Source organism: Cicer arietinum, chromosome 7, assembly GCF_000331145.2.
Source record: "Cicer arietinum cultivar CDC Frontier isolate Library 1 chromosome 7, Cicar.CDCFrontier_v2.0, whole genome shotgun sequence".
Classification (NCBI taxonomy): Eukaryota; Viridiplantae; Streptophyta; class Magnoliopsida; order Fabales; family Fabaceae; genus Cicer; species Cicer arietinum.
Window position 1 is genome coordinate 9,034,320 of NC_021166.2, and position 21,216 is coordinate 9,055,535.

At 31.0% G+C, this 21,216-nt stretch overlaps 1 protein-coding gene and 1 long non-coding RNA gene across 3 annotated transcripts; both read right to left on the reverse strand.

The window, feature by feature from the left end:
• Positions 1-2,890: 2,890 nt before the first annotated feature.
• On the reverse strand, positions 2,891-6,135 carry LOC101503995 (ubiquitin-conjugating enzyme E2 2-like; the record flags this gene model as incomplete). The annotated part of the gene is made up of 4 exons (XM_027336976.2): positions 2,891-3,322; positions 5,174-5,262; positions 5,344-5,433; positions 6,075-6,135. Coding segments are annotated over 4 exons (369 nt in total), but the record flags the coding sequence as incomplete, so codon positions are not given.
• Positions 6,136-9,402: 3,267 nt separating this feature from the next.
• Positions 9,403-17,440, reverse strand: LOC105852480 (uncharacterized). 2 transcript variants are annotated; one of them, XR_003474269.2, is made up of 5 exons: positions 14,857-17,440; positions 14,593-14,766; positions 11,243-11,289; positions 10,133-11,093; positions 9,403-10,003 (listed from the first exon to the last, which is right to left on the reverse strand). It is a non-coding gene; the product is annotated as an uncharacterized lncRNA (long non-coding RNA). The 2 variants fall into 2 exon arrangements; XR_001144358.3 differs by lacking the exons at positions 9,403-10,003; positions 10,133-11,093; positions 11,243-11,289 and adding an exon at positions 11,309-12,507 and having other exon boundaries at positions 14,857-17,431.
• Between the last annotated feature and the right edge of the window lie 3,776 nt (positions 17,441-21,216).

A 21,216-nucleotide genomic window follows, 5' to 3' on the forward strand; every position in this document is an offset into this window, starting at 1 on the left:
TACACCAGCGCCTGCACATATACCATAAGATATTCAAGAAAGGTTAAAGCAATAAACCAGGAACTAAATCAAACTAGGAAAGCAAGCGCAAATACCTGTAATAGTGTCAGATACCCTGATACTGTTCTAGTCTGATGCATACTCGCTTCTCGAAGATTGTCGTATAGGTAAGCAAGCACAACAATACCCCATGCATATCCCCCGTATGAGTTGAGGTCTCTGAAACATTCAAGGTAGGCAACACTCACTGCGAAGGCACTCTTGTCGCTGAACAAGGTGCAACCCACCAAAAATAAAAGAAATGCCCTCGCAGCCATCTGCCAATGCTGATCAGCACATCGCTGATGGTATACGTCAAGCAACCAACTGTACCGAACAGTGGTTGTCCGCGTCAAGTTAAACTCAGCATATGCAGCAGCCAGACTCACCCCAAGAAGCTCACCCAACAACTCTGCAGCGTCATCCTTGTTAAATATATTAACGCTGAAGAGTGCACCGATGATGGGTATATGCAGCAGCGAAGAGACATCGTCCAAAGTAATGGTCATCTCCCCAATTGGAAGATGAAAGCTATTGGTGTCGCGATGCCATCTCTCGACAAAGGCAGAAATTAGACCTTTGTCAATCATCTCATAACTGCATTTTAGCAATGTATATAAACCAGAACTTTTAACAAGTTCCTCAACCTCTTGATTTTCAATGACAGCTTCTTTTAATTTTTTGCCATTGCTAAAAACCCTTAACTCTCCACGATCCTGAAATAAATTAACCAAACAAATATAAGTTCAAACACATTAAGCAAATATTTAATATTTAATTTGATTCAGAAATTTACCACGCCGTCCCATAGTCGTGTCGCAACATGATCCCCGTATGTCTTTAGGACATACCTGTCAACCGGACCACCAGGATATCCGTCATCTGCTTCAGGTTGGGCCTCATCTGCTTGGACCTCTTCAGGCTGGGCCTCATCCGCTTGGACTTCTTCAGGTTGGGCCTCATCCGCTTGGGCCTCTTCTGCTTGCCCCATGTTCTGGTTGCGCATGTTCTACTTGTTGATTCCGTAATCTTCGCTGTCCACGCAATTCACGCTGAGCACGGTGAGCCCGTGCAGAAGCGGTTGGTCTAACACGACCCTCTCTATTAGTCCATTGGTCGAGTATAATACGACCCTCTCTATCAGTAAACATTGTGCGCACCATTTCTGCATAAACAAATCATAATCATTATCAAAACAACATAGCAATATAACATAAACCACAACAGGGGCAAGCATAAACTCATACGTGAACTGAGTTCACGTACGTGAACTTCAGCAACCTACGTGAACTGTGTTCACGTACGTGAACTCCATCACCTACGTGAACTGAGTTCGCGTACGTGAACTCCATCAGCCTACGTTAACTGAGTTCACGTCCACCTATGTGATCTGAGTTCACGTACGTGAACTCCATCAGACTACGTTAACTGAGTTCACGTCTACCTACGTGATCTGAGTTCACGTACGTGAACTCCATCAGCCTACGTGAATTCACCTACGTGATCTGAGTTCACGTACTTGATTTCACTTCACGTATTTGAACATTCAAAACTCAGAAAACACCATCAAACTCAGAATCATTGATGAACATTCAAAACCCATTCATGAAAATTCAAAACCCAGACAGTTAAACCCAGGAAACGAAAACGAAAACGAAAACACTTACTTGATTGAAGAGATGCTTGAAGTGATTGAAGATGGTGTTGAAGATTATTGAAGATTGATTGATTACTTGATTCAAGAAAGTAGATGATTGAGGATGAAGGATGAATGTATTAGGTTAATGAAGATGAAGATGAAAGTATTAGGTTATAGAAGATGAAGATGATGAAGTTAGAAGATGAGTGGTTAAAGTGAATATAGATGGAAGGGTAGTTTGGGTATTTTGGGTTTTAAAAAAAATTGAGGGTGTGGGAAGTAATTTGAGGGGTGTGGGAAGCAAAATTGTAAACATAAATAAAACAATAATGACATGTCAGAAAAGATGACACATAATGACATAAACATTTAATCGTTCAAAGAGAGGAAGGGCATGAATTTAGACACGATGACAAGTATTTGGACACAAACTTAATTACTTTTAAAAAAAATCTAAAAATAAAAAAATTAAATAATATATTTTCGTTTTATAATAATTGTGGCATTTGAAAACAAAATTATCTCAAGAAAACTTTTGTTTTTAGTTTCTAATATAACTTTAATTTTTTAATACTAATTTTACTTTCTAATTAATATTATATTCATCATTCTCATTTATTGATTATTCACTAATCACTTATGATTATTAAAATCAATCAATTTATAAAATAATTTGGTAGAATTATTTTTTATTATATTTTTTTAATTTATGTGAAATAATTAAATAAATAAATAATATGTAGTTTTTGCGCGCTATATTTGAATGGTCAAAAGTGAAATTAAATTATATTTAATTTATAGTTTTAAACTTTTTATAGAGATATACGGTGATTTTTTTTTCTTCTATACAAATGGTAAAAATATTGAGATACAACTACAAAGTTACAACTTAAGGATATTGGTGATGGGCAATTGAGCAATACCATACAAATATATTTAGTGAATATTTAACTCCTTTATCAACGACATTAATCCGGCCATCTACGATTAATAAATTCATGAGAAACCAGCAGGTACGGCCACATGCTTCTGTATCACTACCGAATGTTTTGAATTGCATTTTGACGCAATATAGCTTAATATTTTTCGTTTAGAAAAAAATATATCCACTATCCGTACAACTAAATACTTAATAAACATGTACGTCAAACTAGTATAGTAATACTGGTAGCAAAAGTCAATCGAACATTGAATGGGGGAAATTATACAATGTAATCATAATTGAACCTGGTTTAATAAATCCTTGTGATCATGGCCAATTCAGATGATTACAAGTCTACAACTTATACATTGAACCGTGTTGACAACAACCCGATGCAAGTTGACAGAATTTTAATTTTATATTACATAGACTGACATGGACGATGCATAAACTACCATGAAATAAAGATAATATGAAGCTAATATTCAAAACAAGGAATACGGACGACAGATTTTGGTGACTTTGCATGAATCATAGGTAGCAATGCAATCTAATTCATGCCTTCACAGGCCAGCGAGCATATCGAGATGAGCTTAGTCGGCTGTCCAACTTTGCTCCACAATTTCCCTCACTCTTCGATTGTACTCACGCTTGTTCTCACTGAACATTCGAGCAGCTTCAGAGTTTGCAGGTGAATTTGGGTTGGGATCACAAAGCAATGACTGCAAAAAAGGAAGATAACATTATAGAAAATAATCTTAACATGCTGACACAGGCAAATCAATTTAAAAATTTCAAGGAGAGTATTCTATTAAGTAATATGGGGGAAAAAGTTCCTCGGAAACTTCCAAATACAATAATGAGATGCCAAAGAGTGCAATCAGAAAGATGGTAATTAGGACATGCACAGAAATATTATGACAAATCAACCACCCTAGAAGCTGAGTTATTGCATGTCATTGAAAAATGGCAAAAAATAAAGTTCAATATTATTTGATCCACATTGAATGGTCCACATCACACTCTTGCATCAAGGGTGCATTGGGAACATGACCCCGCAAAGGAAAACATTCAAGCCTTGTGCATACGATGCTATATTTCACATTACATATTCAAAATAAAATAGGCAAGTAAGAGAACTGATATATCTGCCAATGATGCATGGCCTATCAGCACACATTACACAATTTTTTGGGAAACACCTCATAGCAGGTTCAATTTCCAGAATTTAATGAGCCTATACTTTCAAGTTTCATTTAGTCCACCGTCCAGTCCTTTACATCCCCTCAACAACAGTCGTAAAACCTCCTCTTAAGCAAAAGTAGGAGAACCATAAAAAGAATTGATTCAGAAAGAGAAGTCTACAAAACAGGACAATTTGAAATCCTCCTAAAATACACCATATGAAAGCAGCAGTGCAATCCGTTTGCATAGCAGACTTAAAAAAACTCTTATTAGCCTTAGCAACCACAAACAAAAAAGATAAGAAAATAAGTATGCTACACAAAGGGCATTCTCAATTTGAAAGCTAAACTCAAAAGTCATTAAAATAAGAATCATTAAAAATTGAGAGCTGGTAAAATAAAACAGAAATGTCTTGAGTTCTGCAAAGAGAAGACCATGATAAAACTTTCAAGAACTAAAGTTCAGAATTGCATACCCTATAAATTGACTAAAAAGTAGAAACAATGAAGAAAGGAGGAAAAGCTATGTTAGCATCACAAATGACCGAGGAGATGAGTAAGCAAACAGAAAACGACCAGTTATTATGAAGGGTGGTGCAATAAAATAGATAACAATTAAATAAACAAAAGGTAGAAAGTGTTCAAAGTGGACTTTGCAGAGGCACTGGACTTTGTATTAAATCGGTTCAAAGTGTTGCTGAGGCCAAATCCTCTAGGTAAGGCTAACTATGTAAATATACGTGCTTGTTTTCTTCTATTGCAAAATACACAGAATATGAAAAGAATTGTGGCATATTGGTTAAATTTGAACGATTCAAATTGCATGATTTGAAATGAGTTGGCAATCCAACAATTCATATATCATATATAAATCCACAAATAGCTGCGAATCATAGTATATATGCATGACTACTGCAAATCAATATCACTGATATGGATTTCACAGCTAAACAAAAAGCATTACTTTCTTTTTTGATTTTGTTCACCAATTTTCATCGAAGTAATTGGAAGGTAGTATAGGCTTAAATTGTTCAATGTAAAAGGGATTGAAGAAAAAAGGGGCTCATTTCAAAACAAGGGCTTCAGAAAGTCACTCACTCACTTCATGTGCATCTCATTTGGCTATATCACTGCTCTGCTTATGCTCTGACTTGTGAATTATGAGACTTAATGATTAATTTATTTTGTTAATACATAGTTTAAAATCATCAAATTGAACACTAAACATAATCTGTAGGTCTATAAATATATCTAGTTACTTTTTCATTGTGCAGAACTTACAATTCAATATGGTTAATAATGGTTTATGACTCACAATTGAAAGTATCACTTCCAATTCAGGATTTGATAATCATAATATATTATTGATTACACTTTATTAGATGATACTTGAATAGAAGTGAGTATAGCAGCTACATCATATATAGGACTCCACTGGTTTTGCAATATATCCAGACAAATACTTCCATCTGCATAAACTGTCCACAGTAGCAATTACATTAGTTGGGGGACACTTAACTAATGGATAAGAAGTTTAGTATTTTCGACCTAAAACTTACTGTTTGGGTGAAACATTCGGGAGACAAATCGTACAGTGGGCGGCTTGTTTGGATAATCCTCAGTAAATTGAAGGGTCAACTTAAACGTGCCTGAATAACTCAAATATATAGACATGTAGTTATGTAAACATATCTAATGCTATGATAATAAAAAACCAAACAGAAAATATCACATCCAAACATATACATCAAGACTACTTGAACAAAAGCACCCACTTTTCATTTAACTTCATAAAACAAATGTACAACATGGTTAGATGGGAAAAATTAATTTAGCATAATAGTCTGACGGAAGTACATATTTCAAGAGAGTGTATGTAAATACAGTCTCTAACAGGTAGAGTATTCAAGAAAACATAATAGCCAAGTTAAAACTAATATTGAAAAACAAACAGAGAGAGAGTCATAAAATAGCATCAAACCTAAATACGGAAACTATATGACAGTTCTAGAAAGAAAGAAAAAAAAAACTCAATTTTGAGATTTCCTATATATACCTATCAAGAGAACCTAAACTCTTTTAGAGGATGGAAGGACTACAACGTTGTTTGCAACATAATTCTAATACCATTGAAAAACAAGTTCAATTAATATAATAGAAAACCTCCAAAAAACTAATATAACAAAATCATTAAAAAAGCTTTTGTAATCCACAAAACGGCTAAATAACCTAATTGACACCAGTATGACAATTGTTTACAGATAGTAGCTTCGGTAAGGAACTGACTCACCTCCATCCCAAGGAGTATCATCAGGACTGCAATCCAAAGCAGACAAGAAAGCAGAAATTGCTTATCCATACATACTTAAACAGAGCGAAAACATAAAATAAAATAAAATAAAACAAAGTGACTATAATATACAAGTAAAACATATATTTTTATCATTTTATCATTTTTTTATCTCTAAAATAATTTTTAAAAATAAGATTTTCAAACATATATTTTTGTTTTTATTTCTTGAAAACAGTTTTTCAAAATTGATTTCAAAAACTAAACAAGTAAAACTGTTTCAAACAGGTAAGTAACTCCAAATGAAAGAAGAAAAAAAACGAATCTGTACAAATGTGATGTACGAAGTCCTCTAATACCTATATGATTATATCAATATAATGAAAAGCTAATAATTTTAAGAATGTTACTTACATGCTAGACTCTCTCGCCCAAATGTAAATATTTATAGAAGAAAGTTATAGATTTCAATTTGTAATTCTTAGATTCAGGTAAAGAATTCATTTTTTTCCTTGCTTGTTATGATATACACGTGTTATATAACCATAATGTATTTGTGTTGTAACATGTAGCCTATGTGTTTTTGATATTGTTGGGTTTCAATAACACATTCTAATGTTATGCGACACATCTTTTATGGGAAAAGAAAGTTATTGAATACCTTCATGTGTGTTAATATTGAGAGAATAAGCTTTTGTTCGATAGATCTTTTTAATGTTTTTTATCTACTCCAGATGAATCGAAAGATAACCCTAATTACTATGACATGCACAAGAAAACAATGAAGTTATTTAAATTTGTTAAAGTTGAGATACTTTATATGTTTGAACTTATAAGAATATAAATGGAAAAATATTAGAAACCGTTTAATTTACTAATATTTAACATGGAGTTATATGTAGTTTGTCCACATTGGATCAATTGACTTATGTCTTGGAGAAACAGTATCTGTCGTTGTCGTGCTGCAATTCTAATGGGTTGTGAGAGTGGTGCGCGTTAGAAATGAGATAGACTTCAATGTGTATTCTCGTTACCTATTTTTTTAGTGGTTCTCCATTGTTTCTAGATGTTAACGCTATTGTTGTAACTAGACTTACGAGAGTTATCTTTAACATGTGGGAAAGTATATTCCCAAAATGTAAAGAGCTCGACAGTGAGCACATAATTACACTAAGAGCTCTTATGTCACGTATTCGTACATCTCTTCCTCGGGGCCAACAGTATGTTTCGGTCATGATTTCTCAGAACAACAATGTGAAGTCTCACAAGTTCCAACAAACGGATAAAGTTCAACTCATGTTAATATTCTATATAAATAGTATACACCATGTTATTTTTGAAAATAACATAATTATGTAGTCTCTCCACATAGGTACACCCTTTTCAAAAATAGCATGGTGTATATATACTCTCTCTCTCTATTAATAATAATAATAATAATAATAATAATAATAATAATAATAATAATAATAATAATATTAGTATGAGTTGAACTTTCTGCACTTAACGTTGTTTCTCCGATAAATTCAATAGAATGAAACATATTGTGTTGGGCCCAGCATGAGAGGAAGAGAGGTACATATATGTGGCATAAGAGCTCTTCTTGTAATCCCGTGCTCACAAGTTCTAATGCTAGGACCCAAGTCTAGTTGCAACAATCACGATAACATCTCACGTATTAGAAACAGAGAACCAGCCAAGAGATATGTAAAGGGAGTAGAGTATAACTCCCTTCTAACGCATATGCAGCACGCTAAAATTGCAGCACAAGACTTCTCTAGCTTCTCCATCGCATACCATGGAATGAACTGTGTCCGTGTGAAAACAAACTCTTAAAAAATGGAACTCTTACCGTATATAGTAACACTATAAAGTAACAAAATGGAATACATAAATTTTTTTTAGTAAATCGGTTTCTAATATTTCTCCATTTATATTCTTCAAACATATTACCTCAACTTTTTCATATTTAAATAACTTCAGTTTCCTGTGTATATAATAGTAATAAAAGTTATATTTCGATTTATATTGAATTATTAGATAAAAAAACATCAAAAGTATCTATAGAACAAAAACTCTTTCTATCAAGATTAACAAAGATGCTACTAACGGAAGGTATTCAGTAAATTTATTCGGACACTAGAATGCAAATTTTTTCCCATGACAGCATCTGTCGCATGACATTAGAACTTGTTATACATTAAAATAAATTGAGTCGTTGAAGTTCTACATCTGATCTTCCTCTTACAATTTGAATATTGCAGGAACCAATAACACCATCAATGTGCTTTTCGAGAACGTATAGCTTGTTAATGGGCTGTGAGAGTGGTTCATATTCAGTGTGTACTCTCATTACATATCTTTTGGCTTGTTCTCTGTTTCCTGTATGTGTGTTATTATCGCTGCAACTAGATTTACAAGAGTTATATATTCAACGCCATGTGGGAAGGTCGATGCAAACATGCAAAAAGCTCATCTTGAGAACATTTGTACGGGATTACAACACGACCACATATCCGTACCTCTCTTACTCCCATGTTGGAGGCCAACACAATATGTTTTGGTCTTCAGACTCCCATGTTGGGGGCGAACAAAATATGTTTTGGTCTCCCGACCATGATTTCTAAAAGAAACAATGTGAATTCACAAGTACAACAAACTCAGAAAGTTAACGATAGATATATAAATAGTATACACCATATTATTTTTGAAAGGGGCAAAACTATGTAGTCGAGAAAGACTACCATGTAGTCTCTACATAGTTATGCCTCTTTCAAAAATAACATGTGTATAATATCTATATATATATAATTTCTAATATTAGCTTGAGTTAAACTTTATGCGCTTGTTGAACTTATTAGACTTAACATTGTTTCTGCGATAAATCATCGTTGGAATACATATTGTGTTTTTCCCCAACATGGGAAGAAGAGAAGTGCGAATATGTGGCATAAGAGCTCCTATTGTAATTCTGATTATGTGCTCACAAACATTGGTCAAGCTCTTCGCAGGAATCGATCTTTCCACGTCTTGAAGATAACTCTTGTAAGTCTAGTTGCAACAACAGCGATTATATATCCCACAGATTGGAAACACTGAATGGAGAAGCTGTGTAATGGGAGTACACAATGTAGTATAGCTCCATTCTAAAGCATATGCACCACTCCCATTAGAATTGCATCACGACACTTCTCTAGCTTATCAGTCTCATACCATGGAATGAATTGTGTCCTTGTGAAGACACTCTTAAAAAATTGAACCTGCAAGAAGAAATTATCAAATAAAAAATTTCTATTTACTTTTGTAAAAAAAAAAAAGAAAGAGGATCTAAGAGTCGTTGAAAAATAAAATTCATATTAATTCAAGAGTATATTAGAAATAATATCATTAAATAGAATACAATAAAAGTAGTTAAATTTATTTATATATAAGATCACTATATTCATGTATTTATTTTATTTATATTTAAGACCATACAATACATGTATTTAATCCAGGGTTCCAGCACAGAAGACACGTCCAACTCACTTGGGTAATAGTTGTTCTTTCTTCATATTAAAACATTCTAGCACATAGCACACATCCAACTCACTTTGATAAGAGTTGTTCTTTCTTTATATTAAAACAAAATCACAGATGATATATAGCTAAAGCCTAAAGCAATATTCTCATAGTTGTGCAGGCGTGTTTCCAAAGCCACAAAGTACATCCAAATCATGACGCTATACTCACTCCATATAGAAGATCAAGTTAGTTCTCCTCATTCAAATGCTAAAGTATGGTTGTTAATCTCAAGAATTTGTGTTGATACCGAATCTGTTGTGATGTTATTGTCATTGAATGTCATCGTGAAAGATATATATATAGCTCCATTTCTACTATATATATAGATATATATGTGAAACATAACCTTATAATTTCTTCAACACCTATTATAGATGAAGTTGATTTGAGTCATTATACATTAACAAAAGATTGATAGACTATAAACCGACAATAAAAATATACTAAAAGCACAATAGACTATATGTTAAAGCATAAAAAGATGAATTATTTACCTGAACCTCAAAATCTAAAACAAGAATTACAGGTTTTCTGTTCACATCCAGGTTGAAATCTCTAAATTTCTTCTGCGGCTTTATATGCACTCTTATCAAGTGCATTTCGGAGTATGGCACTCTGGGTTTTGGCAACATAGCCCACTCCAGCTATGTAACAAGGCTTCTCTAAGCACACCTTTGAAACCGAGTGTTGTAGCAGGCAAGGAAAATTTCAAAAGCTCTTCAAGTTGCAATCATTTCTTATATGATTTACAACCCTTTGAAGTATCGAGTCAATCTTTTTGCAATTTAATAATTCCCCAAAAAGATGCATCTCCATGGGCCAAACCACAAATCTTCAATTTTTTTGATAGGATACAGTAATTGTACAAGTAATTATACAAGGAAAAATAATAATTAAATTCTTGAAATATCAAACTATTTCCTTCTACCAAGTTAATAATGTCATTAAACACAAATGTTATTTTAAATTTCGAGCATTTAAGATGCAAATTTTTTCATCTATTCAATCACGAAGAAAAGAGGTAAAGTATACACGATAGAGGGAGTGCACCTTAATCAGTTCACAAAACGTTTATCAAGATCAATTTTCTTCTTTAAGGAATAATGTGCCCGATAATTTTCTTTGACTACTGCTTGAAAAGATGATGCTATGTCATCCAACCACTGTATAATCATTCTAAGGGCAACTCCACTCTAAAATCTCATATTATTCTTTGGATGAAATCTCATCTTTTGTTAATGTATAATGACTCAAATCAACTTCATCTATAATACCTTTCACGATGACATTCAATGACAATAACATCACAACAGATTCGGTATCAACACAAATTCTTGAGATTAACAACCATACTTTAGCATTTGAATGAGGAGAACTAAATTGATCTTCTATATGGAGTGAGTATAGCGTCATGATTTGGATGTACTTTGTGGCTTTGGAAACACGCCTGCACAACTATGAGAATATTGCTTTAGGCTTTAGCTATATATCATCTGTGATTTTGTTTTAATATAAAGAAAGAACAACTCTTATCAAAGTGAGTTGGATGTGTCTTATGTGCTATGTGCTAGAATGTTTTAATATGAAGAAAGAACAACTATTACCCAAGTGAGTTGGACGTGTCTTCTGTGCTGGAACCCTGGATTAAATACTGTATGGTCTTAAATATAAATAAAATAAATACATGAATATAGTGATCTTATATATAAATAAATTTAACTACTTTTATTGTATTCTATTTAATGATATTATTTCTAATATACTCTTGAATTAATATGAATTTTATTTTTCAACGACTCTTAGATTCTCTTTCTTTTTTTTTTTTTTTACAAAAGTAAATAGAAATTTTTTATTTGATAATTTCTTCTTGCAGGTTCAATTTTTTAAGAGTGTCTTCACAAGGACACAATTCATTCCATGAGACTGATAAGCTAGAGAAGTGTCGTGATGCAATTCTAATGGGAGTGGTGCGTATGCTTTAGAAGGGAGCTATACTACATTGTGTACTCCCATTACACAGCTTCTCCATTCAGTGTTTCCAATCTGTGGGATATGTAATCGCTGTTGTTGCAACTAGACTTACAAGAGTTATCTTCAAGACGTGGAAAGATCGATTCCTGCGAAGAGCTTGACCAATGTTTGTGAGCACATAATCAGAATTACAATAGGAGCTCTTATGCCACATATTCGCACTTCTCTTCTTCCCATGTTGGGGAAAAACACAATATGTATTCCAACGATGATTTATCGCATAAACAATATTAAGTCTAATAAGTTCAACAAGCGCATAAAGTTTAACTCAAGCTAATATTAGAAATTATATATATATAGATATTATACACATGTTATTTTTGAAAGAGGCATAACTATGTAGTCTCTCGACTACATGGTAGTCTTTCTCGACTACATAGTTTTGCCCCTTTCAAAAATAATATGGTGTATACTATTTATATATCTATCGTTAACTTTCTGAGCTTGTTGTACTTGTGAATTCACATTGTTTCTTTTAGAAATCATGGTCGGGAGACCAAAACATATTTTGTTCGCCCCCAACATGGGAGTCTGAAGACCAAAACATATTGTGTTGGCCTCCAACATGGGAGTAAGAGAGGTACGGATATGTGGTCGTGTTGTAATCCCGTACAAATGTTCTCAAGATGAACTTTTTGCATGTTTGCATCGACCTTCCCACATGGCGTTGAATATATAACTCTTGTAAATCTAGTTGCAGCGATAATAACACACATATAGGAAACAGAGAACAAGCCAAAAGATATGTAATGAGAGTACACACTGAATATGAACCACTCTCACAGCCCATTAACAAGCTATCCGTTCTCGAAAAGCACATTGATGGTGTTATTGGTTCCTGCAATATTCAAATTGTAAGAGGAAGATCAGATGTAGAACTTCAACGACTCAATTTATTTTAATAGGAATTTTGATTTGTGTATCCAATATGTTTGTTAAGCGATACAATGACACTTTTTTTCCTACGTGTTATGGACTTATCACAATTAAATGTATGATTTTCTTTTCGAATCGGAAATTGCTGAAAAATTACCAGAGATGAATGTAAGAATAAAAAGCGAAATATTTGATTGACCACTATCTCTATAATTTCAAGTTTTATTAAATCAATGTCTCATGTGTTTATAGCACGTCTCTTTTCAATAAAATTTATAATGATTTTGATTCCATGATATTTTTTCGAGGTTTTATCAATCTCTCAAAAGCAGCATATACCATGTAGCCCTTAAAATTTTAATTTTAAATTGAAGAATATTTCAATTACACAATGGATGTCATTACTCTATGAGACTCAGTTTAAATCATGTCTTGTGTGTTTTTATCATTGATGACAGATTAGTTGAGGTTATGGGTATTAAAAAATTAGATGATCGGAAATATGTCTTTGGGGCCAATACATCTTTATTGAAAGAATCTTTTCATTACTTTTACTTCCCATTATATGGACCACAAAATACAAAATTGAATTTTGAAGTATCTTTCTTGACTAAGGATGTTCAAGAAAATCCAAAAGAGTTAGACACAAATTATGATTCTAAGATAAAGTTTATTGAGTTACTATATTTTTTTCAAATTCATATTATGATTTTTACTTGACTAGCTAACAACAAAAAACATTCATTTTTAGTTTGTTGTTGGAAATCTCAATCTTGAGATAGGTAGAAGATTTGTAGTAACTAGAGAGTTTATAGAGAGTAACTTGTAACAATTGTGATTTCGAGGTTATGGAAATCAAATTTCAGTTCAAAAACGTATATGAGGTCATTTTAACTGAAATTTGATCTCCATAACCTCAAAATATTGAAATCACAATTGTTGCAACTTACCTCGTGTAACTCGTCAGTTGCCATAAGTCTTTTACTTATCTCAAGATTGAGATATCCAACAATGAGAATGAATGTTTTCTATTGTTAGTTAGTCAAGTAAAAATTAGAAAAATCATAATATAAATTTGAAGAAAACATAATATAATAACTCAGTAAACTTTATCTTAAAATCACTTACTTTTATGGAAATAGATCATAATTTGTTTTCTAAACATCCTTAGGTAAAGAAGATACTTTAAACAATTTTGTATCACACGATTCAACTAATGGGAAGTAAAGATTATGAAGAAATTCTTTCCATGAAGAATGCATTGGCTGAAATCATCTTTCCAATTATCTAATTTTTCAATACTCACAACTAATCTTAAATCTAGAAACATATAAGACATGATTTAACCTTCGAGTCTCACATAACAATGGCAATAACTGTGTAATTGGAATATTCTTCGATTTAAAATTTTAAGCGAAACATGGTATATATGGTATGTGTTTTTTTTAGATTAATAAAAACCTGAAAAAATATGATGGAATCAAAATCATTATAAATTTTATGGAAAAAAAACAATATTAGTCAAAAGAATTGTACTGTAAACACATGAGAAACTAATTTAATTAAAACTTAAGATGCTTTTAATATATGTTGGGCTAAAATCATAGAGTTAGTGGTCAATAAAATATTTCGCTTTTTATTCTTGTCTTCCACTCTATTTTTTCAGCAATTTCCTATTTCAATTCGAAAAGAAAACCATACTTTCAATTGCATAAGTCCATAACATTCAGAAGAAGTGTCCTTGTATCGCTTGACAAGTCAGATGTCTCCACTTTATCACCATTTTAACAAACACATTGGATACACAAATTAAAATTCTTATTAAAATAGTTCTACCTATGCTCTTCCTCTTACAATTTGAATATTGGAGGAATCAATAACACCATCATCAATGTGCTCCATGAAAACGCATAGCTTATTCATATACTCTAACAATGTTAAATTCAATCTATTGCATTAAATCACATATCACAATGGACTCAATCGAACTATAAACACAATTTCGGTTGCGAAAGGCAAATACATTATAATTACAGATCAAACTCACCTGGTACTCCCATAGGACCTGCACTGGCTCCAACATTGACGAGTTTGAACTTATGATGAAAGTGTTGCAGTGACTACAATAAGAATCGCTTAATGAGGAAAAATCGAGAGGGAGTCTTCCACTTGTCTTTCCATGACTTCATTCACTTCTTTAACTGCGGTTAGGGTTCATGTGCTACAATTGCAATTGCAGAATGCAAGTGTTAAAGGAGATTGAGTGTTATTGTTGTTGTGTGTATGAGAGAGAGAGGAATTGAATAAATACCTTGTTCCATGAAGAAGTGTCGAGGTAGAGATGATTTTGATCTTTCTCGCGGGAGGTTAGGGTTACAAAATGAGAGAAATTAGATGAATTTGTTGAATCATCTAAATTATCAATAAAAATCTCTTTGAACAGTATTTCAAATGTTATGAGCACTCTTTGCACGTAAAATGGTCTATCAAGTAAAATAAAGACAAAAGAGATACTACATGTAAATGAGCCTATCAATGCAATGCCAAAGCAAAAAATGATGCTATTATATGCAATAATGAATGGGACAATGTTACCATCACGGAGCTAGTGAAACATGTGACCACCCGTGAGCAAATGTTTACCTCTTTTTAAACAAACAAACTCACTTGATCTAGAGTTTTGATTGTGAGAATATGAGAGTCGCATCCAATCTAAGATTTAGTTACATTTGAGTTTGACAATGGTAGGAACTATCCACAACATTATAGGTCAGTGTCTCAACTTATGCTACAATAATTATATTAATAATATAAAACAAAATACATTAAATAGAAGATAAAAATGTGGGAAGTATAAAATTGAGGTATTTTGATTTATTTCAATTTCTATGGAAGCTTCAATCTTAATAAGGATGGTTCATAGTTCAAATTGAGGTGAGGGAAGTATAAAATTTGTCACCAAGGTAAAGTTGTTTTCCTTTTACTAGTAGTGTCGGTTACCATTTTATTTGTTGGTTATATTAGAATTAAAAACCTATTTTGTGTTTAACCGCCCATTATTTTTATAGATAGAAGTTAAAACTCAATTTGACTTTTTTGAAAAAGAATATTCTCATATTTTTAAAGGAATTCTTCCTACAACGAAGTACTACTAATAATTGCCTATCACACAACACCAGAGGCAACAAACATCAACTATTCTTAATATATTCAGCAATTTCCCTTTGTGATGCCTTCAGTTTCATCGTTTGAACCTGATTAATTCATAAATAAATCAAATAATAAGTAAAGAGTAACGGTGAAAATTTATAACAATTAAAAAAAACGAGTAGTATAGGACCCTAATTTCTGGTTTCTAATAAATATTTTGTAGTGCTTTGCAAATGCAGGTCTATCTCTTTGATCTGTAATTATAATGTATTTGCATTTCACAACCGAAATTTTGATGTAATAGATTGGGATCTAACATTGTTAGAGTATATGAACAAGGGGTACATTTTCACAAAGCACATTAACGTGTTATTGGTTCCTTCAATATTCAAATAGTAAGAGGAAGAGAAGATGTAGAACTACAACGACTCAGTTTACTTTAATAAGAACTTTGATTTATGTATCTGTGTTTGTTAAAATATTGTCATTTGAAATTTGCATTTGAAGTAAATCTATAAAATATGTGTGAAAGGACTTGCATTTGATAAGGTGATATTTGAAATTGACTCTTTCCTACTAATTTAACTTGTTAAATTTTGTGTTACTATACTCGATTGAATGACTCTTATTTTCTCACAAATTAAAATTCTAGATCAATTAAGTTTTTAAAAAGAAGACAAGCATTTGCTATCCTCACATTTTACTCTCTCTCTTTCTAGTAATAACTTTGATCAAATGTGGAAGAAATTTTGGTTTTGTTTTTGTTTCCCCTAAAACTCAATTTACATGTGTATGTTAGAGGAGAGAAAATGCAGTGTGTGATGACAACAATCTATGTGTGTGTGTGAAAAAATTGTTTCAATTTCAATAATGTCCGATTAAAAAAAAGGAATCCGATGAATGTATAAATTCCAAAAACAAATCCAATCAAACTGTATTGTTTTTTCTTTCTTTACAAATTCAAACAAAAGTGTTCCTATATATGAATGAATTGAATCTGTTACTGTGAATTGTGAATGTGAATGTAATTGTGAGTGGCAGTAATAGTAATAATTATATAACAATAAAAGAATATGAAGTTATTATATGCAGAAAAGAATGAAAGAATTTTGAGATTAACAAATCAAAACAACAACCTAGCTCACAAACAAAAAAAGATCATCGGATTCCAAAAAGATTCAAACAAAGTTCATTGGATATCGGTGTGTTGTTGTTGTGAAGCTAAGAAGAATAAGAAAAAAGGGAAGAGAAATAGAAACATACACCTTGGAATTTGTGGCTGAAGAAGAAGAAGAAGAAGAATTCCTGAGAAATATTGAAACCCATATTAGTAGCTGCAGTGGAAACGTTGAACAACTTCGTCATTGCAATTTGCAACCAATTACCGCATGCAACGCAAAAGCCGTTACAAAACCCAACCTCTCTAAATTTGCATTTGCAATTGGTTTTGCATTAAGTTAGTTACAACCGTTTTTGTTTTTGTTGCGTGCACTCACTTACTTACTTACTTACCCAAAAGAAAAACACTTAAACAATAGAACTATAGCTTCCCTCCATTCTCTTGTTGTTGTTGCTGTTGTTGGTGGATGATATTGTTGATGTTCATTGAAGGGATGTCTCCATCATTGTGTATAGGTTTTTTGTTATGGGCCTACGAGTGGGTTGATTTACCAACATGGAAAATAAGATGACGGCATGCTTTTGTAAAAGGAAAAGGAACAACGGTGTGATTCTAAGCCATTTGATAAAGATCTAACGGTGAATAGACGAGGGAATATATGACCGTTGTTGGATGTCGGTGAAATATGACCGTTGGGAGGAAGGTGGTGCGTACGGATAAATGAATATCAGACTTGTCACGTGACACGTACAATGTATTGTCCCCTGATATCCGTTCACACATGACCGTTGCTTTTTGCAATTCATGAGTACAATTTTACATAGCAGAGTATTTTGTTATCATCATTCGTGCTTCCCATCTTGTATGTTCTACACCATTCTTTTTTTTACATTTTATGTGTTGATTTTGGATAAAGGGATTTTAATGTAAATAATATAATTAATATTTTGATATTTAGGTAATAAGGCATCTAACAATAAGTTAAAAACTAGGTTTAAATATAATTGGTCTATGCAATTAGTTAAATATGTTTTTTTTCAATTCATGTACGTATCTTTATTTCTTTGTAAATTTTTCTTTTTTAAAAAAAATTAGTTTTTTTTTTTAAATTGATCTTTGCAATTCTTTACATTTATAATAATTGAAAGATTAAAATTAAATATTATATTTATTGCAGTGATTTGTTCCAATTAAAACTAACTTATATAGACTAAAACAAAAAGAGCAAGGATAAAAACAAAAATTTACAAAGACAAAAATAAATAAAAAACTGTGGAAAAATAAAAATAGAGTAATTGTAAGGACCAATTGTATATTTAAGCGTAAAAATTAAAAAATTATGTTTGACGAAAAAAGTTTACTATTTTTTTTTTAAGATAGAAAATGAGTTTTACTTTTAATCACCTTTATAAATTGTCTATCGTGAACCAATATTTAAAAACTATCAGAAATTTTCTTGTTTTTATGAATAAAACAGGAACTTGATTGATGTCGATTTAAAATAAAATACATATTTTTTTTTATTTTCATCAAACTAACATCATTTAAATTATAATTTAATCATAAAAATAAAGATGACAATTAAATTTATTTATAAGAGACAATATTTGTATTTGTAGTAGTTAGAGTTAAAAAATTTCTAAAAGTGATTCAAGATATACTTTAATTTATATTAAAAATTGTTAAGATAGAACCCATTTTACAAAAAAAAAAAAATTACAATCTATTTTTGAGGCAAACCACTCTTACATGATAAATTAAGTTAGAGTCATTTTTGTCACTAGCAAAAGTAAATGCAAACATACTATTTCTCACAATTCTTTTTATGAATTTAGTCGGTGTAATTTTTTTTACAGAGTCCTTTAATTATATTTAAATATTTCAAAAAGTAATGCAAAAAGTCGTTCTGAGAAAGAGACACGTAAATCTCTTGTTTTATGTCTTATCAATTTTTTTTTAGTTTAATTTTTATATTATTCAGAAGTCCAATAATATATTATACTTTAATTGTAGCATGATCAACCATTTTTATTTGGCTGGAGCATAAATTAGAATAAATATTTATTTCAAATAATATATTGTCGATCAAGTTCTTATATTATAATATTTATTTTTAATTTTGTTGCTTCTATTTTCATATATATATAAATGTCAACTCGAAAATATGAATAAGACTATGCAAAATTACAACAACAACGAAAAAAATTTAAACTTTTATTGAATCACAAAATGGAGCTATAGATAAATTTATCATTGGTTAATAAAAAATGAAAAGAAAATTGCATTAACCTTAAATGTTATTTAAAATACAAGGACAACTCAAAGATATTGATGAATTAGATTTATTTGTAGAACTTAAAATTATAAGAGATAATACAAGTAGAAAACGATAACTAATAACTTGATGGAGAGAAAAAGCCTCACTTAACTTATGCTTATGCCATTGTAGGCGTATAACTCCTTAAAAATTTTGATGTTTAAATTATTTTAATAATACTTTACTTTTAAATGATTTAAGTTTGTTTGTATAAATAGATAGCAAATGCTTAAGTTTTTTTAAAGTCTACTTGTATAAATAGGTAGCAAATGATCTCATAAAAACAACTAGATAATGAGAAGGAAACTAAGTCTAAATATATTATATTTTTTTTACATTCTTATTTTTCATATAAGCTCAATGGTGTCCAACTACACTTGTTAGCTAAAAACATGACACCTAAAATAAAATGACCAATCAATTTTAGTTTAAAAAAAGAAAACAAACCATATACTAGTTGAAATTTGATCCCCATAACCTCAAAAAGAACATTGATCCTCATAATCGTGTGTATATATATATATATATATATATGAAAACAAGTAGTACTGTGTGAAGTTAAAGTATCGCTTGCCATAAGAATTTAAATGAAAATTATTGTTAATTACCTTGTGTATCTCGCCATTTGCAATAAGCCTTTTGCTTATGTCTGGGTTGAAATCCCCGGCAGCAAAAATAGAATTAATGGCTTTTGTTGTTATCTAATCAAAGAAAAATTGATAAAGTCATCATATATGAATTTGAAGAAAATATAAGAGTCCAATAAATTTTACTAATATATCACATATACTTACTTTTTTGGAAGTCAAATCAAATTCTATTTCAAACTCTTTCGAAATGTTTTGAATATCGGTTAGTATCGAATATGTTTCAGAATTTATTTTAGTTTCACGCGAGCCTACCACTGGGAGATAAAAATTATGAAGAAATAATTTCAATATAGATGGATTGGCTCTAAGAGCATCTTTCCAATCATGTAAATTTGTCATCTCCACAACCTCAAAAAATGTCTCATGAACAGAGGAAACACATAATGCGTAGTTGAGCCTTCTAGTTTGGCAAAGTAATGGCTCGGTAATTGAAATGTTCTTCAATTTAAAAATTTTAAGCACAATTTGGTATGCATCTTTTAAAATATCAACAAAACCCTGAAAAAATATCATATAATCAAAATCATCGTAAATTTTATTTAATAATTATAGAAATCAATATTACTAAAAAGAAAAGCATACCTTCCGATGCGATAAGTCTATAACACAGACAAGAAGCATCATAGTATCCATTGAGAATTCAGATTTCTGCTCTTTAGAATTATCAATATTATAAATTGTGTGTCACATATCCACAGCTGCCTTAAAATCTTTTAAGATTTGCTGCTTAATGTACAACTCAACAAAAAAAAATTATTAATACAATTTCAAACAGTTAGGAGAAAGAAAACATCACATATACCCATTTCAATAAAATAAATTTTGCATAGACTAATTAAAATAAAACTATATGGGCGAAAAATAAAAATTGTTATATTTATCAAAATTAAAAACAATTGTTTTTACGGAAACTAAATAAAAAAAACAATATACTTCAACCTAAAAGAAATTAATTAAGAATTAATTTCCTCTATATTCTCAACATTGAAATAGTTATGTTTATAAAACAAACTTTTAAATATAAATATTATATATCTTTGAAGAAGGCTGAGTTTGGTTGCGACAAAATCCACGGAGGCAATATGCCTCACATGTTAGATTAGAAATTGAATTGATTTCCTTCTGTTGAATAATACGCAGTGCTTTGTTAATTAACATAATCTATGTTACTTTACAAATAATAATGGATAAATATTTGAAAGAAAAAGAAGAAAAAAAAAATATACTTACCAATATAATTATAAATTGAGACAAACTTGTAATACACTCCTCTGTATTACCTCTAAACCAACAAGCCTTTCCTTCTGTTACTAAAGTAAAGGCTTTTTCAAATTTCTTTCTCATTTTTTTCTGAGAAAATATATATATATATATATATATATATATATATATATATATATATATATATATATATATATATATATATATATATAT